The 14,199-nt window shown below is 23.1% G+C and overlaps 4 protein-coding genes across 9 annotated transcripts in view; 3 read left to right on the top strand and 1 right to left on the bottom strand.

Moving 5' to 3' along the window:
- The window catches only part of LOC134836707 (enoyl-[acyl-carrier-protein] reductase, mitochondrial-like), a 226,824-nt gene that overhangs the window by 81,719 nt on the left and 130,906 nt on the right, over positions 1 to 14,199 (top strand). The window lies entirely within an intron of this gene.
- LOC134836702 (protein suppressor of hairy wing-like) overlaps positions 1 to 14,199 on the top strand; it is an 89,946-nt gene that overhangs the window by 37,457 nt on the left and 38,290 nt on the right. The window lies entirely within an intron of this gene.
- LOC134835718 (insulin-like growth factor-binding protein complex acid labile subunit) lies at positions 1,191 to 8,127 on the top strand. 2 transcript variants are annotated; one of them, XM_063850657.1, is made up of 5 exons: positions 1,191 to 1,232; positions 3,003 to 3,480; positions 5,149 to 5,362; positions 5,434 to 5,613; positions 6,711 to 8,127. In XM_063850657.1, the coding sequence occupies exons 2-5, from the start codon at positions 3,454 to 3,456 to the stop codon at positions 7,826 to 7,828; spliced, it is 1,539 nt and encodes a 512-aa protein (XP_063706727.1). In that variant the 5' UTR covers positions 1,191 to 1,232; positions 3,003 to 3,453; the 3' UTR covers positions 7,829 to 8,127. The 2 variants fall into 2 exon arrangements, with proteins under 2 accessions (XP_063706727.1, XP_063706718.1); XM_063850648.1 differs by lacking the exon at positions 1,191 to 1,232 and having other exon boundaries at positions 2,707 to 3,480.
- Positions 9,219 to 12,253, bottom strand: LOC134834222 (programmed cell death protein 2-like). 5 transcript variants are annotated; one of them, XR_010162155.1, is made up of 3 exons: positions 12,102 to 12,253; positions 10,714 to 12,031; positions 9,219 to 9,732 (listed from the first exon to the last, which is right to left on the bottom strand). XR_010162155.1 is itself a non-coding variant. In XM_063848810.1 (2 exons), the coding sequence occupies exons 1-2, from the start codon at positions 12,207 to 12,209 to the stop codon at positions 10,823 to 10,825; spliced, it is 1,317 nt and encodes a 438-aa protein (XP_063704880.1). In that variant the 5' UTR covers positions 12,210 to 12,253; the 3' UTR covers positions 10,626 to 10,822. The 5 variants fall into 5 exon arrangements, 1 of the variants encoding a protein (XP_063704880.1); XR_010162156.1 differs by having other exon boundaries at positions 9,219 to 9,726; XR_010162157.1 differs by having other exon boundaries at positions 9,219 to 9,726; positions 10,724 to 12,031.

The raw sequence follows: 14,199 nt of genomic DNA, 5'->3' as shown, positions 1-14,199 counted from the left end.
TTACAATTAAATTAAAATAAAATTATTTTTCTTCCATTTTTTTATTTTATCGAATTTAAAGATAATAAAAAAAAATATTTAAAAATTTATCAAGAATATTTTTTGTTCACTAAAATTTTTTGTCTTATTGAAAAATTTGAATTGCGAAACATAAAATTTTCACATTATTCAATTCATAACGAAAAATTCGTCACAAAAGTGGTCTAAAAGTTACAATTTAACTTCATATTTTTACCTTAACAAAGAAAACTTTTGTCTCATGTGGTAAAATTTACATAATAAAGCATAAAAATAAATTACAAAAAGTCATCTAAAGATATTTCTTCTTCCGGTATCAATATTTAGAGCTTTAAGAGTAAAAAAAATATTTTACAAAAATTTATTTTAAAAAAAATAAATAAAATTATTAAAAAAATTATTTTACCTAATTTATTAATTAATTTTATTTTTTATTTTATTTTTTTTTTTTTGATTGAAAAATAAAATTTAAAAAATCTTTAATTTTTTTAAATAAATAAAATTTTAATATTAAAAAAAAACTAAAAATAAATTTAATTAAAATATTTATGAATTTCAGAAAAAAATATTTTTTAAACATTTTTTTAAAATAAAAAAAAAATAAATAAATAAAAATCAAATATATTCATTTAATAATTAATTAAATTTAATTTATTATTGATTAATTTAATTTATTTAAAATTTAAATAAAATAAAATTTTAAAATTCACATTTTTTTGTTGAATTAAATTAAATTTAAATTTTTATGAATAACATTTTTTTTTATTTTCTAAAAAAAAAGAAACCCTTTCAAAAGACGTTATTCACACAAAATTCTCAATACAACAAAAAAACCTCATTATTATTCAGACAGTCGCCTTCTAATCGATTCATTTCCGAATTCATTCATAATCACAATCAAGTACTCGTTGATGAACACTCACCCTACAGTAGGCACTTTGCTATCTCTCTGTATCTTATCCACACACAACTACAGAAAAAACGCTTAAATGACTCGATATTGCTTACAACAACAACAAAACCAACAACAACACGACACAAAAGCACAAAAAATAAGAAATACAATTTTTCTGTTAAATAAACTCCGTAGACTGTCAGTATTTTTCAGGTACTCGCTCGGTACACATCGCTTTGTTTCATTTTACGTCGTGTGTTATTGTTATTATTGTACTTATTAATATTACAATTGTTATCCATGTACAGCAAAAAAAAAAGTATAAGAAAAAAATTCAAACTGTGACTCATTCAATGATTTTTTTTTGTGTATTTAATTGAACAAAAACCGATGAAGCAATTAATTTTGCATGACTCAAAGTCACTTTTTTCGGAAATTTATTCAGAATTAATAAAAATTAACGTGAAAAAGTAGAGAAAACAGACACCGGCGCGACAAATGACAATTTTTCGGCGATAACGAGGCACGATGGATTGATATTTATGGGGCAATAAACACACAAAAGACCTTCCATCCAAATAATAATCATCATTAGGTCACGCAAAAAGTGCGCGCCAATGTAAAATAAAATGAAAACGAACGGCTATCGATCCTTTTTGTCGATTTTATCCTTGTCACTTTTCACTTCGTTCACTCTAGACCTAAAAAAAATGATAATTTTATTTGATAACTTTATTAAATAATAATTGAATTTTTTTTTCGGTGTCGATAATTTTAATTTCCTGTGTTGTTGGTATTGAACTCGATGTCCCTTGAAATTAATTGAAAAAAATAATTTAATGATTTTTTTTTATTTTTTAAAAAAAAATATTTTGTTTTTAAATAATTTTTATTTGAATTTATTAATTATTTATATATTTTATTTCAGATTAATTTTAAAAATTTTGAATTTAAAAAAAAAATTTTTTTTTGAGTGAAAAATGTTTTCTTATAATTCTAAATAATTTTAAATAAATAAATAAAAAAAATATATTTTTTAAAAATTAATTAATTAATTTTCAAGCAGTAAACAAATTAATTTGAGACAAATTTTTAAGTAAATATTTTTTATAAAATTTTAAAAATAAATTTTATTTTTTTAATTAATTTATTTTTAAAATAATTTTTAATTTAATTTTTTAAAAAAATTTAATTTGAAATTAAATTTTTTTATTTTTATAAAATTTTAAATAAAAATTTTTAAAAATAAAAAAAAAATTAATTTAAAAATTTTTTTTTTTAATAATAATTTTTATTTTTAAAAATTTTTTTATTAAATTAATTATTAAAAATTTAAATTAAGGAAAAAATTATTTAAAAAAAATAAATTTAATTGATATTTTTATTTTAATAAATTTTGTATTTTAAATTTAATATGCAAAAAAAATAAAAATATTTTATAAAAATTTTTATATTTTCTCAAAGAATTAAAAAAATATTTAAATAAAATTTTAAAAAATTAAATAAATTTAAACAAAATTATTTAACAACTTAAAATAACTTTCCATGCAAAATTTCGGGGGTCTTCAATTTTTTCACGGTAAATAACGTAACAAATTGTTACAACACACAACATTACATGCAGAACTCAAAGCAAAAAATCAAAAGCTAGGCAAGCAAATCCTGAATGATGATAAACACTCATGCTCGTTGCGTGCCTGAATTTTTGGACATGAAAACATGAAATAGACGAAAAATGTAAAGAGAAAGGCACACAAATGAAATAGTGTCATTAAATTGGGGTGCGCAGTCGTAAACTAAGGATACCAGGCATGTGTCTCGTCATACACACGTACGAGACAGAAGACAACATTATTTTGTTAGGGCAACTCATTTTTTGACACAAAACGGTAGTAGTAGCACGTTTTTCTCTTGTGTTAGGCCAAAAAAAAAAATAAATTTCCGAGAAATAAAAAAAAATATCGAAAAAACGGTAAAAAACGCACACAATCAATAAATGTACAAAAAAAATCCGGTTATCAGTGATAAAAAAATTGTTAAATCAACAAACTGATAACGACAAGCAACTAGATAAGAAATTTTATTTCAGTGTTTTTGCGTTCCTCGTACCAAAAAGTCATAAACTGCCAGCGCTAAAGTGTCTTAATCCAACAAAGCATGTCATGAACGGCGAAAAATAGAAATTTAGAGTGAGAAATTTTTACCTGAAGGCAATAAAAGTGACAAAAATAATGCAAAAACAATAGAAAAAGGAAGAATTTGTCTCTTTCTGACCTGAGTTTTTGCTTGTGCAATGCAAATAACAACAAAATTCGTACCTGGAATGAACAGATAAACTATTTTTGCGGTGCAATTGGCAAAAAAAAATATTTTTTCGAACAAAAAGTGGATGAACGTTGCTGGCAATGATAAGACTTGTTCAGTGCAAATGATAAGATATAAAAACAAGTAAATACAAAACATAAAAAAAGGAATAAAAAAGTGTTTCGTACGTGTTTGGAGTAAATGCAGCCAAAAGAACAACATAACGGAAACGAGAAATGGAGAAATTATTATGTGCAGTGCTGGTAAGTGTGCTTAAAGATGATGAAAGGGATTACAAGTTGGGTCTGAGTAAAAATATTTTGTGTCAAAAAGTGAAGATTAGTCATACTTAGAGACAGTATGAATCACAAAATGAAGTTATTTGATAAGAAATTGACGAAAATGTCAGAATTTTAGTAAAATTTAGTGAATTTCGGAGATTATTTTGAGATATTTTTATTAAAATTATTTTAATTTTTTATTCGCTTAATTTTTTAAGGCTTTTTCAGAAAATTTAATTTAATTTCATTAAAATTATTTTTTAAATTAAAAAAAAATTAAATAAATAAATAATTTTTTTTAATTAATTTAAAAAAAAAATTAAAAAACCTAAATTTTTTAAATTAATTAATTAATTGTTTAATGAATTATTTTAATAATTAAATTAATGGAAAAGTTTTAATTAAAAATAAAATTAAAGGAAAAAATATAAATATAATTTTTAAAAATAATATTTTAATAACTTGGAAATTAGAAAAAAAAATTGGAAAATCAAAATAAAAATATAAATATTTTTTTTTAAATTTTATTTTAATTAATTAATTAATTTAAAAAATAAATAGAAAAAATAAAATTAGGTATAAAAAATTACAAAAAATAATTATAAAAATAAAAAAAAATTTAATTAATTTTAATAAATTTAATTATTATTTATTAATTTAAAAAAATTAAAATTATAAAAATTGTTTCTAAAAAAACCTATTTTGATTAATTAAAAAATTTTGAAAAATCGGTAAATAATAAGATTTTGATTAAATTTTTTTTTTGCTAACATCTTTAAATGGCTCCTGTACATCGAAAACGCAAAATTTAGAAAAAGTAAAAAACAAAATTTGTTTCTAACATCAAAACCTTCATTTTGAGTTAAATATGTGAGCCCTCATAATAAAGGATTAACATCTTTATTTCGAAATTTAAAATTTAAAAAAAATTAAAAATGAAAAAAAAATAAATTTTGTTTGAAGAATTAATTCCGAAATTTGTCGAGTTATTATTTGAAAAATTAAATTTTTAACATTTTCTTAAAATAATTATTTAAAAATCAAAATTGTCAAATTTTTTATATTTTTTCTTTATTATTAAATATTTTTAATAAAATAAATTTGGTAAAAATAAATTTAATTTTAATAAAAATTTAATTCAATTTTAATAAAAATAAATAATTGATATAAAAGTTATAGATAAATACTAATTGAAAAAAATATTAAATTTTAAAATTTTTTATATGATAAGTTCATCATAATATGAATTTTTTTTAAATACAAAATCTTAAACAAAAAATCATTTTTTATCCTTAAAAAATTTTTAAAAAAATGCTTTGGTTTGTACCAAAAGTTGATATTTCAGTCACCAAAATTGATTTTTTCGTCAAAGATTGTGATCTAAAAAAATTTGGACTCATAAAAAAATACACGTTCCTCATTCAACATGAAATTTCCTTCAACTCAAGACACAATAAACTTCATTTTTACTAAATTCGATACGAAACACGTTTATTACCTCTTCAAACAAAAAACTTTTCTTTTCAAATGGAGACGCCTTTTTCTTTTCAACAATTTCTGCCTGAAACATGAAAAATGTACTAAAAATTCCTTATCTTGCCGTGCAAATCTTTTTATTCTAACTTTCACGTTTTTTTACGCTTTTTTCAGGTGATACAAATTTTCTACATCAACGTATCTAGCTCACAATCAAACTCACAACAGCCCGACACACCTTACGCACCCAACAAAAACATATGTGATATTTGCAAGTGTCAAGGATCCGCGACACGAAAGTCGGATTACTTCGTTCTGGATTGCACAAACAGGAATTTGACGAAACTCTTTAACGATTGGCCCGATATTTTTGGGCACAATTTGACGGGTAAGCCGCTTAATGACCTGTAATTACGCAAGAAAATGTGTCGTTAATGCGTGTTTTATTTTGTTTTTTAGACCATGAACTCGTGGTGAAAATGTCGGGCAATCCATTGAGAAAACTGAAACAACTGCCCGGAACAGAGGCGATTACACTCTTTAACTGCCGTAATTGTAGCCTTTCTGAAATAGCGAGTGCTGCTTTTCTAGATGTGCCTTTGCTGTATCGCGTGGATTTAGCTTTTAATGAACTTACAGGTGAGTTGCGGATTTTTTAAATTATTTTTTGATAAATTTTTGATAAATTTAATTTAATTTTATTTAATATTTTTTAAAATTTATAATTTTTTTAATATTTTAAATTTATTTATTTTATTTAATATTTAATTATTTTTTATTAATTTTTATTCTTTTTTATAGAAAAATATACTAAAAAATTAATTTAGTTTTAATTTTCAAAAATATTAATTTTTTGTTTTTATTTAAAAAAAAAATTAAAATATTTTATTTATTTATAAAAAATTTTAAAAAAAATATTTTTTCTAAAAATTAAAAGACCAAAATTAATTTTCTAACAAAAATTTATGCAGAAAAGAAAAATTATTAATTTATGATTTTAAAAAATTAATAAAAATAAATTAAATAAAATTTTATATTTTTATCTCTTATTTTATTAAAATATTTATTAAATATTAAAATTTATTAAAATAATAAATATTTTACATTTAAAGACTTTTTTTATAAAAAAATTTACTTTTAAAAATGTTCAAAAATAAAATATTTCAAGGAAGATATTTTAAATAATTTTTTTAATTAACTCAGAAAGATATTTTGATAAAAAAATAATTCAATTTTGATGTTCAAAAAAATAATTAATTTTTTTTATTTTTTTATTTTAAAATTAAAAAAATTTTATTTTTTGTAATTTTTTATAATTCAATAATTTATAATAATTATAATAATTTATTATAATTATATTTATAATATTTATAATTATATTTATAATAATTTATAATAAATAATTTATAAATAATTTTTCACTTAATTTATTTTTCCCAAAAATATAAAAAAAAATTTTTTTTAATTAAAAATGAATTTACAAAAAAAAATTAAATAATTTATTTTTCACAAAAAAAAATAAATTTAATATTTTTTTAATTAAAAAATTAAAAATGAATTATAAAAAATTAGATTTAATTAATTTTCTAAATTTTTATGAACGCATTTTGCAAAGAAAATTTAAAAAAATTAATTTAAAATCTTTATGAATATATTTTTTTAATTATTTTAAATAAAAATGTAACAGAAATATGATAAAAATTATTAACAAAAAATTTTTTTTCTTTATATTTCAGGTGATACTTTACGAGCCGACATATTCCGCGGTCGTCCCAACAACAACGCTTATGAACCAAATGCGATAAATGACTTGGATCTAACGGGCAATCGCATCACGGAGCTGAGCGCGAACGTTTTCGAACATTGTCCTGCCATCACGCGTCTTTCGTTGAGCGAAAATAAGCTGAAAAAACTCACGGAGAGCACTGTCAAAGCGCTAAATTCCCTAAAACAGCTGGAAGTTTTGAATTTATCTTACACTGAAATTTCGGACTTGCCCAGCTCACTTTTTCATCAAATGTACAAAATACGCGAATTGATGCTGCAAGGCAACAAATTCGTCACAGTTCCTTCGAGTGTCTCACTTTTGGGCAAATCGCTCAAATTTCTGAATATTGCTCAAAATCCCATCGCGAAATTGGATGCCAGCAGTTTCCCCAATTTGCATCAATTGTCACATTTGACGGTAGATGAGATGCCGGCGTTGACGGAAATTGATAAACTTGCGTTGCAACCATTGGCATCTTTGGAGGTTTTGTTATGTCGCGAAAATCCGCTGTTAAAAACTTTCGATTTGGATGCCATTGAAGAGCATAAAAAGCTTCGAGTGCTCGATTTGAGTAATTGTGGCTTAAAAACTTTAACTCTGACAACAATTACGGACCCAAAACGGAATTTGAGCGATTTTGACAAATTTGATCACTTAAAAGTCCTCAAGTTGGAGGGAAATCCGTTTCATTGCAACTGTCAATTGTACAAAATTTTGTACATTCTCAATCACAACGTTCGAGATGTTTTCTTCAGCGACACCTCCGCACGTTGTCACACCCCATACGACCTCTTTGGCTTGATTCTCGCGCGATTCGATCACGAAGCTGCCTGCGAAACGACTTACAACGACTACAAAATGCGCACGAGTTACGATCCGCCGCCCTTTTTGCGCGCCCGGAACATCCTCTTGACAATTTTGTCGGTAACGGTCGTCGTGATAATCGGAACTCTTGTTGGATTTGGCATCGTAATTGTCAAACGGAGACTTTCAAAGGACGAATTGGGACTCAGCTCACAAGTGCGATACACGACAGTTCGAGGAAGTTTCAACGATGTCAACAGCAATCGGCTCTCAATTCACTGAAAACCTAAAAAGAAACAAGAAAAAAATTGTTACCTACCAAAAAAACTAGTCTAGAAATAAGGCTTGATTTTATTTTGAAATGAACAAGAATAGAAAGTAAGGAAAAGCAATTAATTATATTAAAAATTAAATATATATATATAGAAATTGTTAAAAAAAATTAAGAGATTGCCATATATTAGAATATATATTTAGTTTTCTAGATGTTACTTTAGAGAAGACTATTGAATTGATACGACACGACATTTCTAAGCTTGTAATACAACAACAAAAAATATGAATAATAAAAAAAAAATCACAAAGACTTAAAATGAATTATGAGAGTTTTTTTTTAATTTTTTTAAGTGAATTTCTTAATGAGGTAAGAATTTATTTAATTTTTTTAATTTTTTTTTTTAAATTATGCCATCAAACTAAATTAATTATTTAATTTTGATAAATTTATCTGAATTTATTTATTTGAAGTAATTTATTACTTAAATAGAATTAATTGTATTTTCAAGCTTTAATTTTTAATAAATAAAATAAAAATTTTTTTAAAAAAAAGAAATTTTAATTTTAAGAACTTGAAGCTTTTTAAATAAATAAATTAAATAAAAATAACAAAATAAAATTAATAATGTAAACAAAATTTTATTTTTTAAATTTCTAAAATTTTTTTTAAAATTTCTAAATTTAATTTTTTTAAAATTTAAATAAAAAATAATATTTAAATTCATATACCTAAATAAATTTAATTTTATTTTTTTAATTTTCTTAAATTAAATTTAATTTAATTCAAATTAAAATTTCAAAATTATTTTTGAATTAATTATTAAATCTTATTTTTAAATTTATGAATAAATTTTATTCAAATAATTCAAATAAATTATATAAAAATTTTCATCCAAAATAAAAAAAAATTTAAAAGAATTGATAAAAAATAAAATTTATTTACCTTTTAAAAATTTATTAATTTAAGTAAAATATAATTTATTAAATTAAATTATTTTTTAAAGTAATTGAATTAAAATTAAATTTAAATTATTAAATTTTTATTAATTTTTGAAAATTTGAATTATTTTGAAAAATATTTAAAAAAAACAATTAAAAATTAAATTTTGAATGTATATAATTTGTAAATTAAATTTTTAATTTTCAACAAAATCTTTAAAAAGAAAACTTCAATTTTTATTTATTTTTTAATTTAAACTTTATTCTTTATTATTTAAGTTTATTCAAATATATAACATTTTAACATGTGGCTCAACTAAGGATAGATTTTTTTCCTATTTTGCGTTTTTTTCTATTGTTATTTAATTATTTTTTAAATATTTTTTTTATTCTAAAAATATTAAGTTATGTTAAAAATGACACAAAAATTTGGATTTTTTGATAAATTATACCCAAAATATGTTCAAAAATACAAATTTTACACATGAAACCGTGTTGGATTGATACTGAAAAATTAAAACTTTTCTTTAAAAAAGTTCATTGGTAACTTTGGGGACTTGAGTTGCTTTGTTCTACAAACTAATTTAACATTTATATCGATAAAACTCTCTTAAAAACATCTTCCATTCTCTCTCTTTTCCTGTAAAATTTTTCATTCGTTCCTTACACTTCTATCAAATTTATATCGAAAAATGACCGAAAATCTATAAAATATTTTTTTTTTTTTGATGATTATTTTTGAATATTTAATGTGAGTGCTGCTATTAGTCGATTATTTATTGGAATAATTTATTTCTTTGGTGTACGAACGATGATGATGTGATAAAAAGTCGCTACTTGGTGAGTTACTAATGTTAAGTATTTAATTTATAAATATAATATTTTTTATCACGATATACATTTATCAATATTTTAATCTATTGATTTTTTTTCATTTTCTTCTTTTTTTAAATATTTCATGCGTGCTTGAGCTCACAAAATTTATTAAAATTTGGCGAATTAATTTAATTATTTTTTTTTTACTTTTTGTCGAACAAAAAAAAATTAAATTATTTATTAATTAATTTATAAAAATTATTTTAATTATTTTTTTTTTATTTCTTAAGAAAATTTTATTTTTTCAATTAAATTAATTATTTTATAAAATTAAATTTTAATATTTTTTAACAGAAAAAAACATAAAAATATTATTTTATTTAACAATTATCTATTTTGAATCGAATTAAATTTTTAATTATTTTTTTTAAGAAAATAAATTTATTTATTTTTTTTTAAATATTTAAAAAAAATAAAATAAAATCTATTAAAAAATTATTAAAAATTTTTAAAAAATTTATTAAAAAATTAAAATTAATTTTGAAAAATTAAAAAAAAATAAAATAAAACAAAAAATTAATTAAAAAACAATTATTTTATTTTTTTATTTAATTTAAAATAATTAAAATTTTATTCTTAAAAAAATCTAATTTAATTGAGAAGAGCTATTTGCAAAACTCTATAGTATGTCAAAGTAATTTCGATAGATTATATTAAAATTAATGGTTTTTTTTTTTTAAATATTTTTTTTTATATTTTTTTAAAATATTTTTTTTTAATATTTTTTAAAATATTTTTTTTAATATTTTTTTAAAATATTTTTTTTAATATTTTTTTTTTATTTTTAAATTTTTAGGCGAAACTTTCACAAAAGTCATGAGCAAATTAGATTTTGAAGCTTTAAATATAAAGGAAAAACTGTTTCAATTATTAATATAGTGACAAAATAAATAAAAAAAAATAATAAATAAAAATATTTTAAAAAAATTTTTTTTTTTTCAAAAAATGTTTAATAAAATTTTGAAAAAATAATTTTTGTAATTTTTTTTTTCAATTACAAAATAATTGACTTTTTTGAACAAATTAAAAAAAATCCAATGACAAAAAGTAAAAAAAAAATAATTAAATTAATTCACCTCAACAGACATTAATTTCTACAACAGCTATCAATTGACTCCAGTTTCAACCTTGCTAAATGGCTTTTTTAATGATTTAAATGCATTTTCTCTTTTTCTGCGCTAAAATTTAATGTTGCATTTCCGGCATCTCCTCTTGCTGCACAATAACACTTTCCAATCGCATGCGATCTGGCGTATCCCAACAACTTTTCAAGCACGTATAGACCAAAACATTCCCAAAATCGATCGGAGCAGCTTCGCCATTCTCAAATTGCAGCTTCGGGATGAGCGTTGGAAGCACTTGTAACTCACAGATGACGTCGCCGCCGCAATTCTGGCACTTTTGAACGTTTTCCTTCAACGGCGCAATCAACAAAGGCGCCGCCTCCCTCGAATATCGCAAAATTTGTCCGGGATTTTCTTGAATTCGCGTCAAAAAGTGATGATACATCAAATCGCCGTGACACGGAACGCCCCTTTCGTATTGCTCGCCATGCTCATCCATATTGTTGCACGCAGCGCCCGCATTCGGGTCATCGGGACTCGTTCGAATTGAGTCGTCGCGCATTTCGTACTCTACCATCAGTTCGCGAACGTGTTCGGACATCGCAGCGGCAACTTTCGAACATTGTTGCTCCTCGTCGTCGGCAATGAAGAAACTTTTGAGAGCCTGATCTTGCGGAATTGCGTTGAAAACTGTCGCATTTTTGAGTAATGAGATGATTTCCTTTTGAGGAGCGGGCGGAGCATCGATTAAAATTACCTCAGATTCAGCTCCTTCGATTTCTGCCGTCGGGCGATTCGGGGAAGGAACTTGTTTTTCGATGGCATACGCTCCGGCAATGGCATTTGCTCCATTATTGGCATTGCGATCGTCAATTCCGAGATTATTGAACCCCGGGATGGGGTCTGAGCCGAAAGAATTACTTTCATCGTCCTCATCTGACATCCGATTATCACATTTTTGCACCGTTTCGATCACATTGCCGTTCTCCTCGTTGGAATTTGTGTTCGTATCTATCGAAAAATCGTCTTCGGCAGCATCTCCCCAATCATCAGCGCCCGTACACCATTCAATTTTCTCCGCTACCTTCGCTTGTTTCGCCGAACTTTTCACTTTTGTCGATTCCTTTTCGTAATTCTTCTCCAAAACTTGCGTTCGGATGCACAACCAACCCTGACTCTGATTCGAGCACGGCGGATTTAGGCAACTGAACAAGTAAATTGTGCGATGAAACGATGAATTTTCCAACGGGACGTACAATTGGATGATTAAGCGACGTCCTGCAGCGCACAATGGGCATGGAGGTACGAAAATTTCAGAATTAGGCCAATCCTACAAAGGTACATGGATAATAAAATTTAGGAAAAATCGATTCATCTCATGAGAAAAATGTGCTCTTTACCGGTTTGCCTCCTACTTTGTTTGTCGTGAAATCGATAAAGTGCTTTTGCTTTTCCGTTATCAAGTCGTCTTCGTAGCCCAACAGGACTCTGCAGTTGTTTTTAGCCATAATTCCTGGCTGTCTCGTCCTTTTTTTGTGTTGCTCCTTGAGTGGATTGTTCGTTGAGTGAATTAAAAATTTATTTTGTAGAGTTTGCAATTTCAATTCGGATATTCCGAGAATTCGTTTTTGAGCAATTTTTTTTTCTCAAAAATTTCACAAGAAAAAATATTTTTGAATGAATATTTCATTTTTCATAAAAAGTTATTTAAAGTTACGGGAAAAAAACAAAAATTTTTGATTAATTTTTTTTTTAATTTTTTTTAATCAATTTTTTTTATTTTTAAATTTTCAAATTCGTGATATATTTTCTAAATATTCGTTTTTGAAGAAAAAATGAATTTTATTTAAAAAAAAATTAAAAATCAATTAAGTCTTTTCTTTTTTGATGAGTTTTGTTTCAATAAAAATTTATTTTAAATATTTAAGAAACATAAATTAAAAAAATAATTTTTATTGTAAGAATGAAATAATTTCCCGAGATATTGTTTATGAGCGAAAAATAGATTTTTATTTTCATTATTTAAGATAAAAATCTCAAGATAGTTTTTAACATTTTTTTAGATTCTTTTTTTAATTTTGAAGTAATTTTTTTAAATTGTCTCATGAAATATTTAATTTTATTTGAGACTTTTTTTTATATATTTTTGTAGTATATGTTCCATATACTACTTTGTTTTTGGTGCATAAAAAAGGCCCATTTTGTGATACCCTATCGAGAAAACGTCGAAAAATTGTCAGAATCAAAGGCGGTTGCTAAACGAGAGTTTTTGAATTCGAAAAGGCATAAAATTTCCCGAACAAAAAAATTTTTGGGAAAAATTCATTTTTTGGGCAAAAAAATCCTTAATAGCCGAGAATTTTTTCGAAAAAATTTTTTTTTTTCAAAATTTTCTTTTTTTTATATATTTATTCAAAGAATTTTTTTTTTTTGAATGAGTTTTTTTTTTTTTATTTTAAAATTTAAAAAAAAATAAAAAATTTTTTTTTTTGTTTATGTTTTTTTTGTTTCTAAATTATTGCATTTTGAAACAGTCTATTTTTTGAAAAATTTGGAAAAATTAGAATTAACGTCCAAAACAAAAGTTGTTTCTAAAAAAACCTTCATTTTTGATCTAGCTTAATTTTGAAAAATCGGTATGTGAGCCCTCATAATAAAAGGATTTTGTCTTAAATTTTTTTTCGCTAACATCTTTAAATGGCTCCTGTACATCGAAAACGCAAAATTTTCCAAAACATTTTTCTAACATCAAAAGCCGTGATTTTTTTTTAATTTTGAAGTAATTTTTTTAAATTGTCTCAACATGAAATTTTTGATCTATAATTTTGAAAAATTATGAGCCCTCATAATAAGAGGATTTTGACTTTTTTTTTTAATTATTTAAATTGTAGTATATGTTCCATAAAATCTTTTTGAATTAATTTTTGACATAAAATTTTTTTCGCTAAGGCTCCTTTTTAACATCATTTTGAAAAACGTAAAAAAATTAGAATTGTCTTTTTTGTAATTTTTAGTATTCAAATTGTGTAAACATTTACATTTTTTAATAATTTCTTTTATGTAACAAACATATACTACAATTCGAATTTGCTTTGCTAATTCAAGGTACTTTTAATTGTATTTATGAAAAATAATTTCCATTTTCGATTTTTGAGAAATTCTCAGGAAGATTTTTTTTTTTTTTTTGAGTTTAAGAAAAATTTATGTTCAGTTGTTCTCTGAAATCTCTCAAAATATGCACAAAAAATTCAAATTAAAGATTTCTTGTTCACATTATCTCAAATTTCATGAAAATATATTTTCAACAATTAAAAAATTTTTTTTTAAGTTATAATTTTTTTTAGTGCCAAAAGAATTTTTATTTATTTATTTTTGCCAAAAGAAATATTAAAAAAAGGCTTAAATTAAAAAAAAAAAAATTTTAAAAAAAATTCCAAATTTGAACATTTTTTCAAATTTTTTCCCGTATCTCGAGAACCAAATTTCAAAAACCCCCAT

This window comes from Culicoides brevitarsis, chromosome 1, assembly GCF_036172545.1.
Source record: "Culicoides brevitarsis isolate CSIRO-B50_1 chromosome 1, AGI_CSIRO_Cbre_v1, whole genome shotgun sequence".
Classification (NCBI taxonomy): Eukaryota; Metazoa; Arthropoda; class Insecta; order Diptera; family Ceratopogonidae; genus Culicoides; species Culicoides brevitarsis.
The sequence above is the reverse complement of the archived record's forward strand: the minus strand, read 5'-3'. Positions and strand labels throughout refer to the sequence as shown.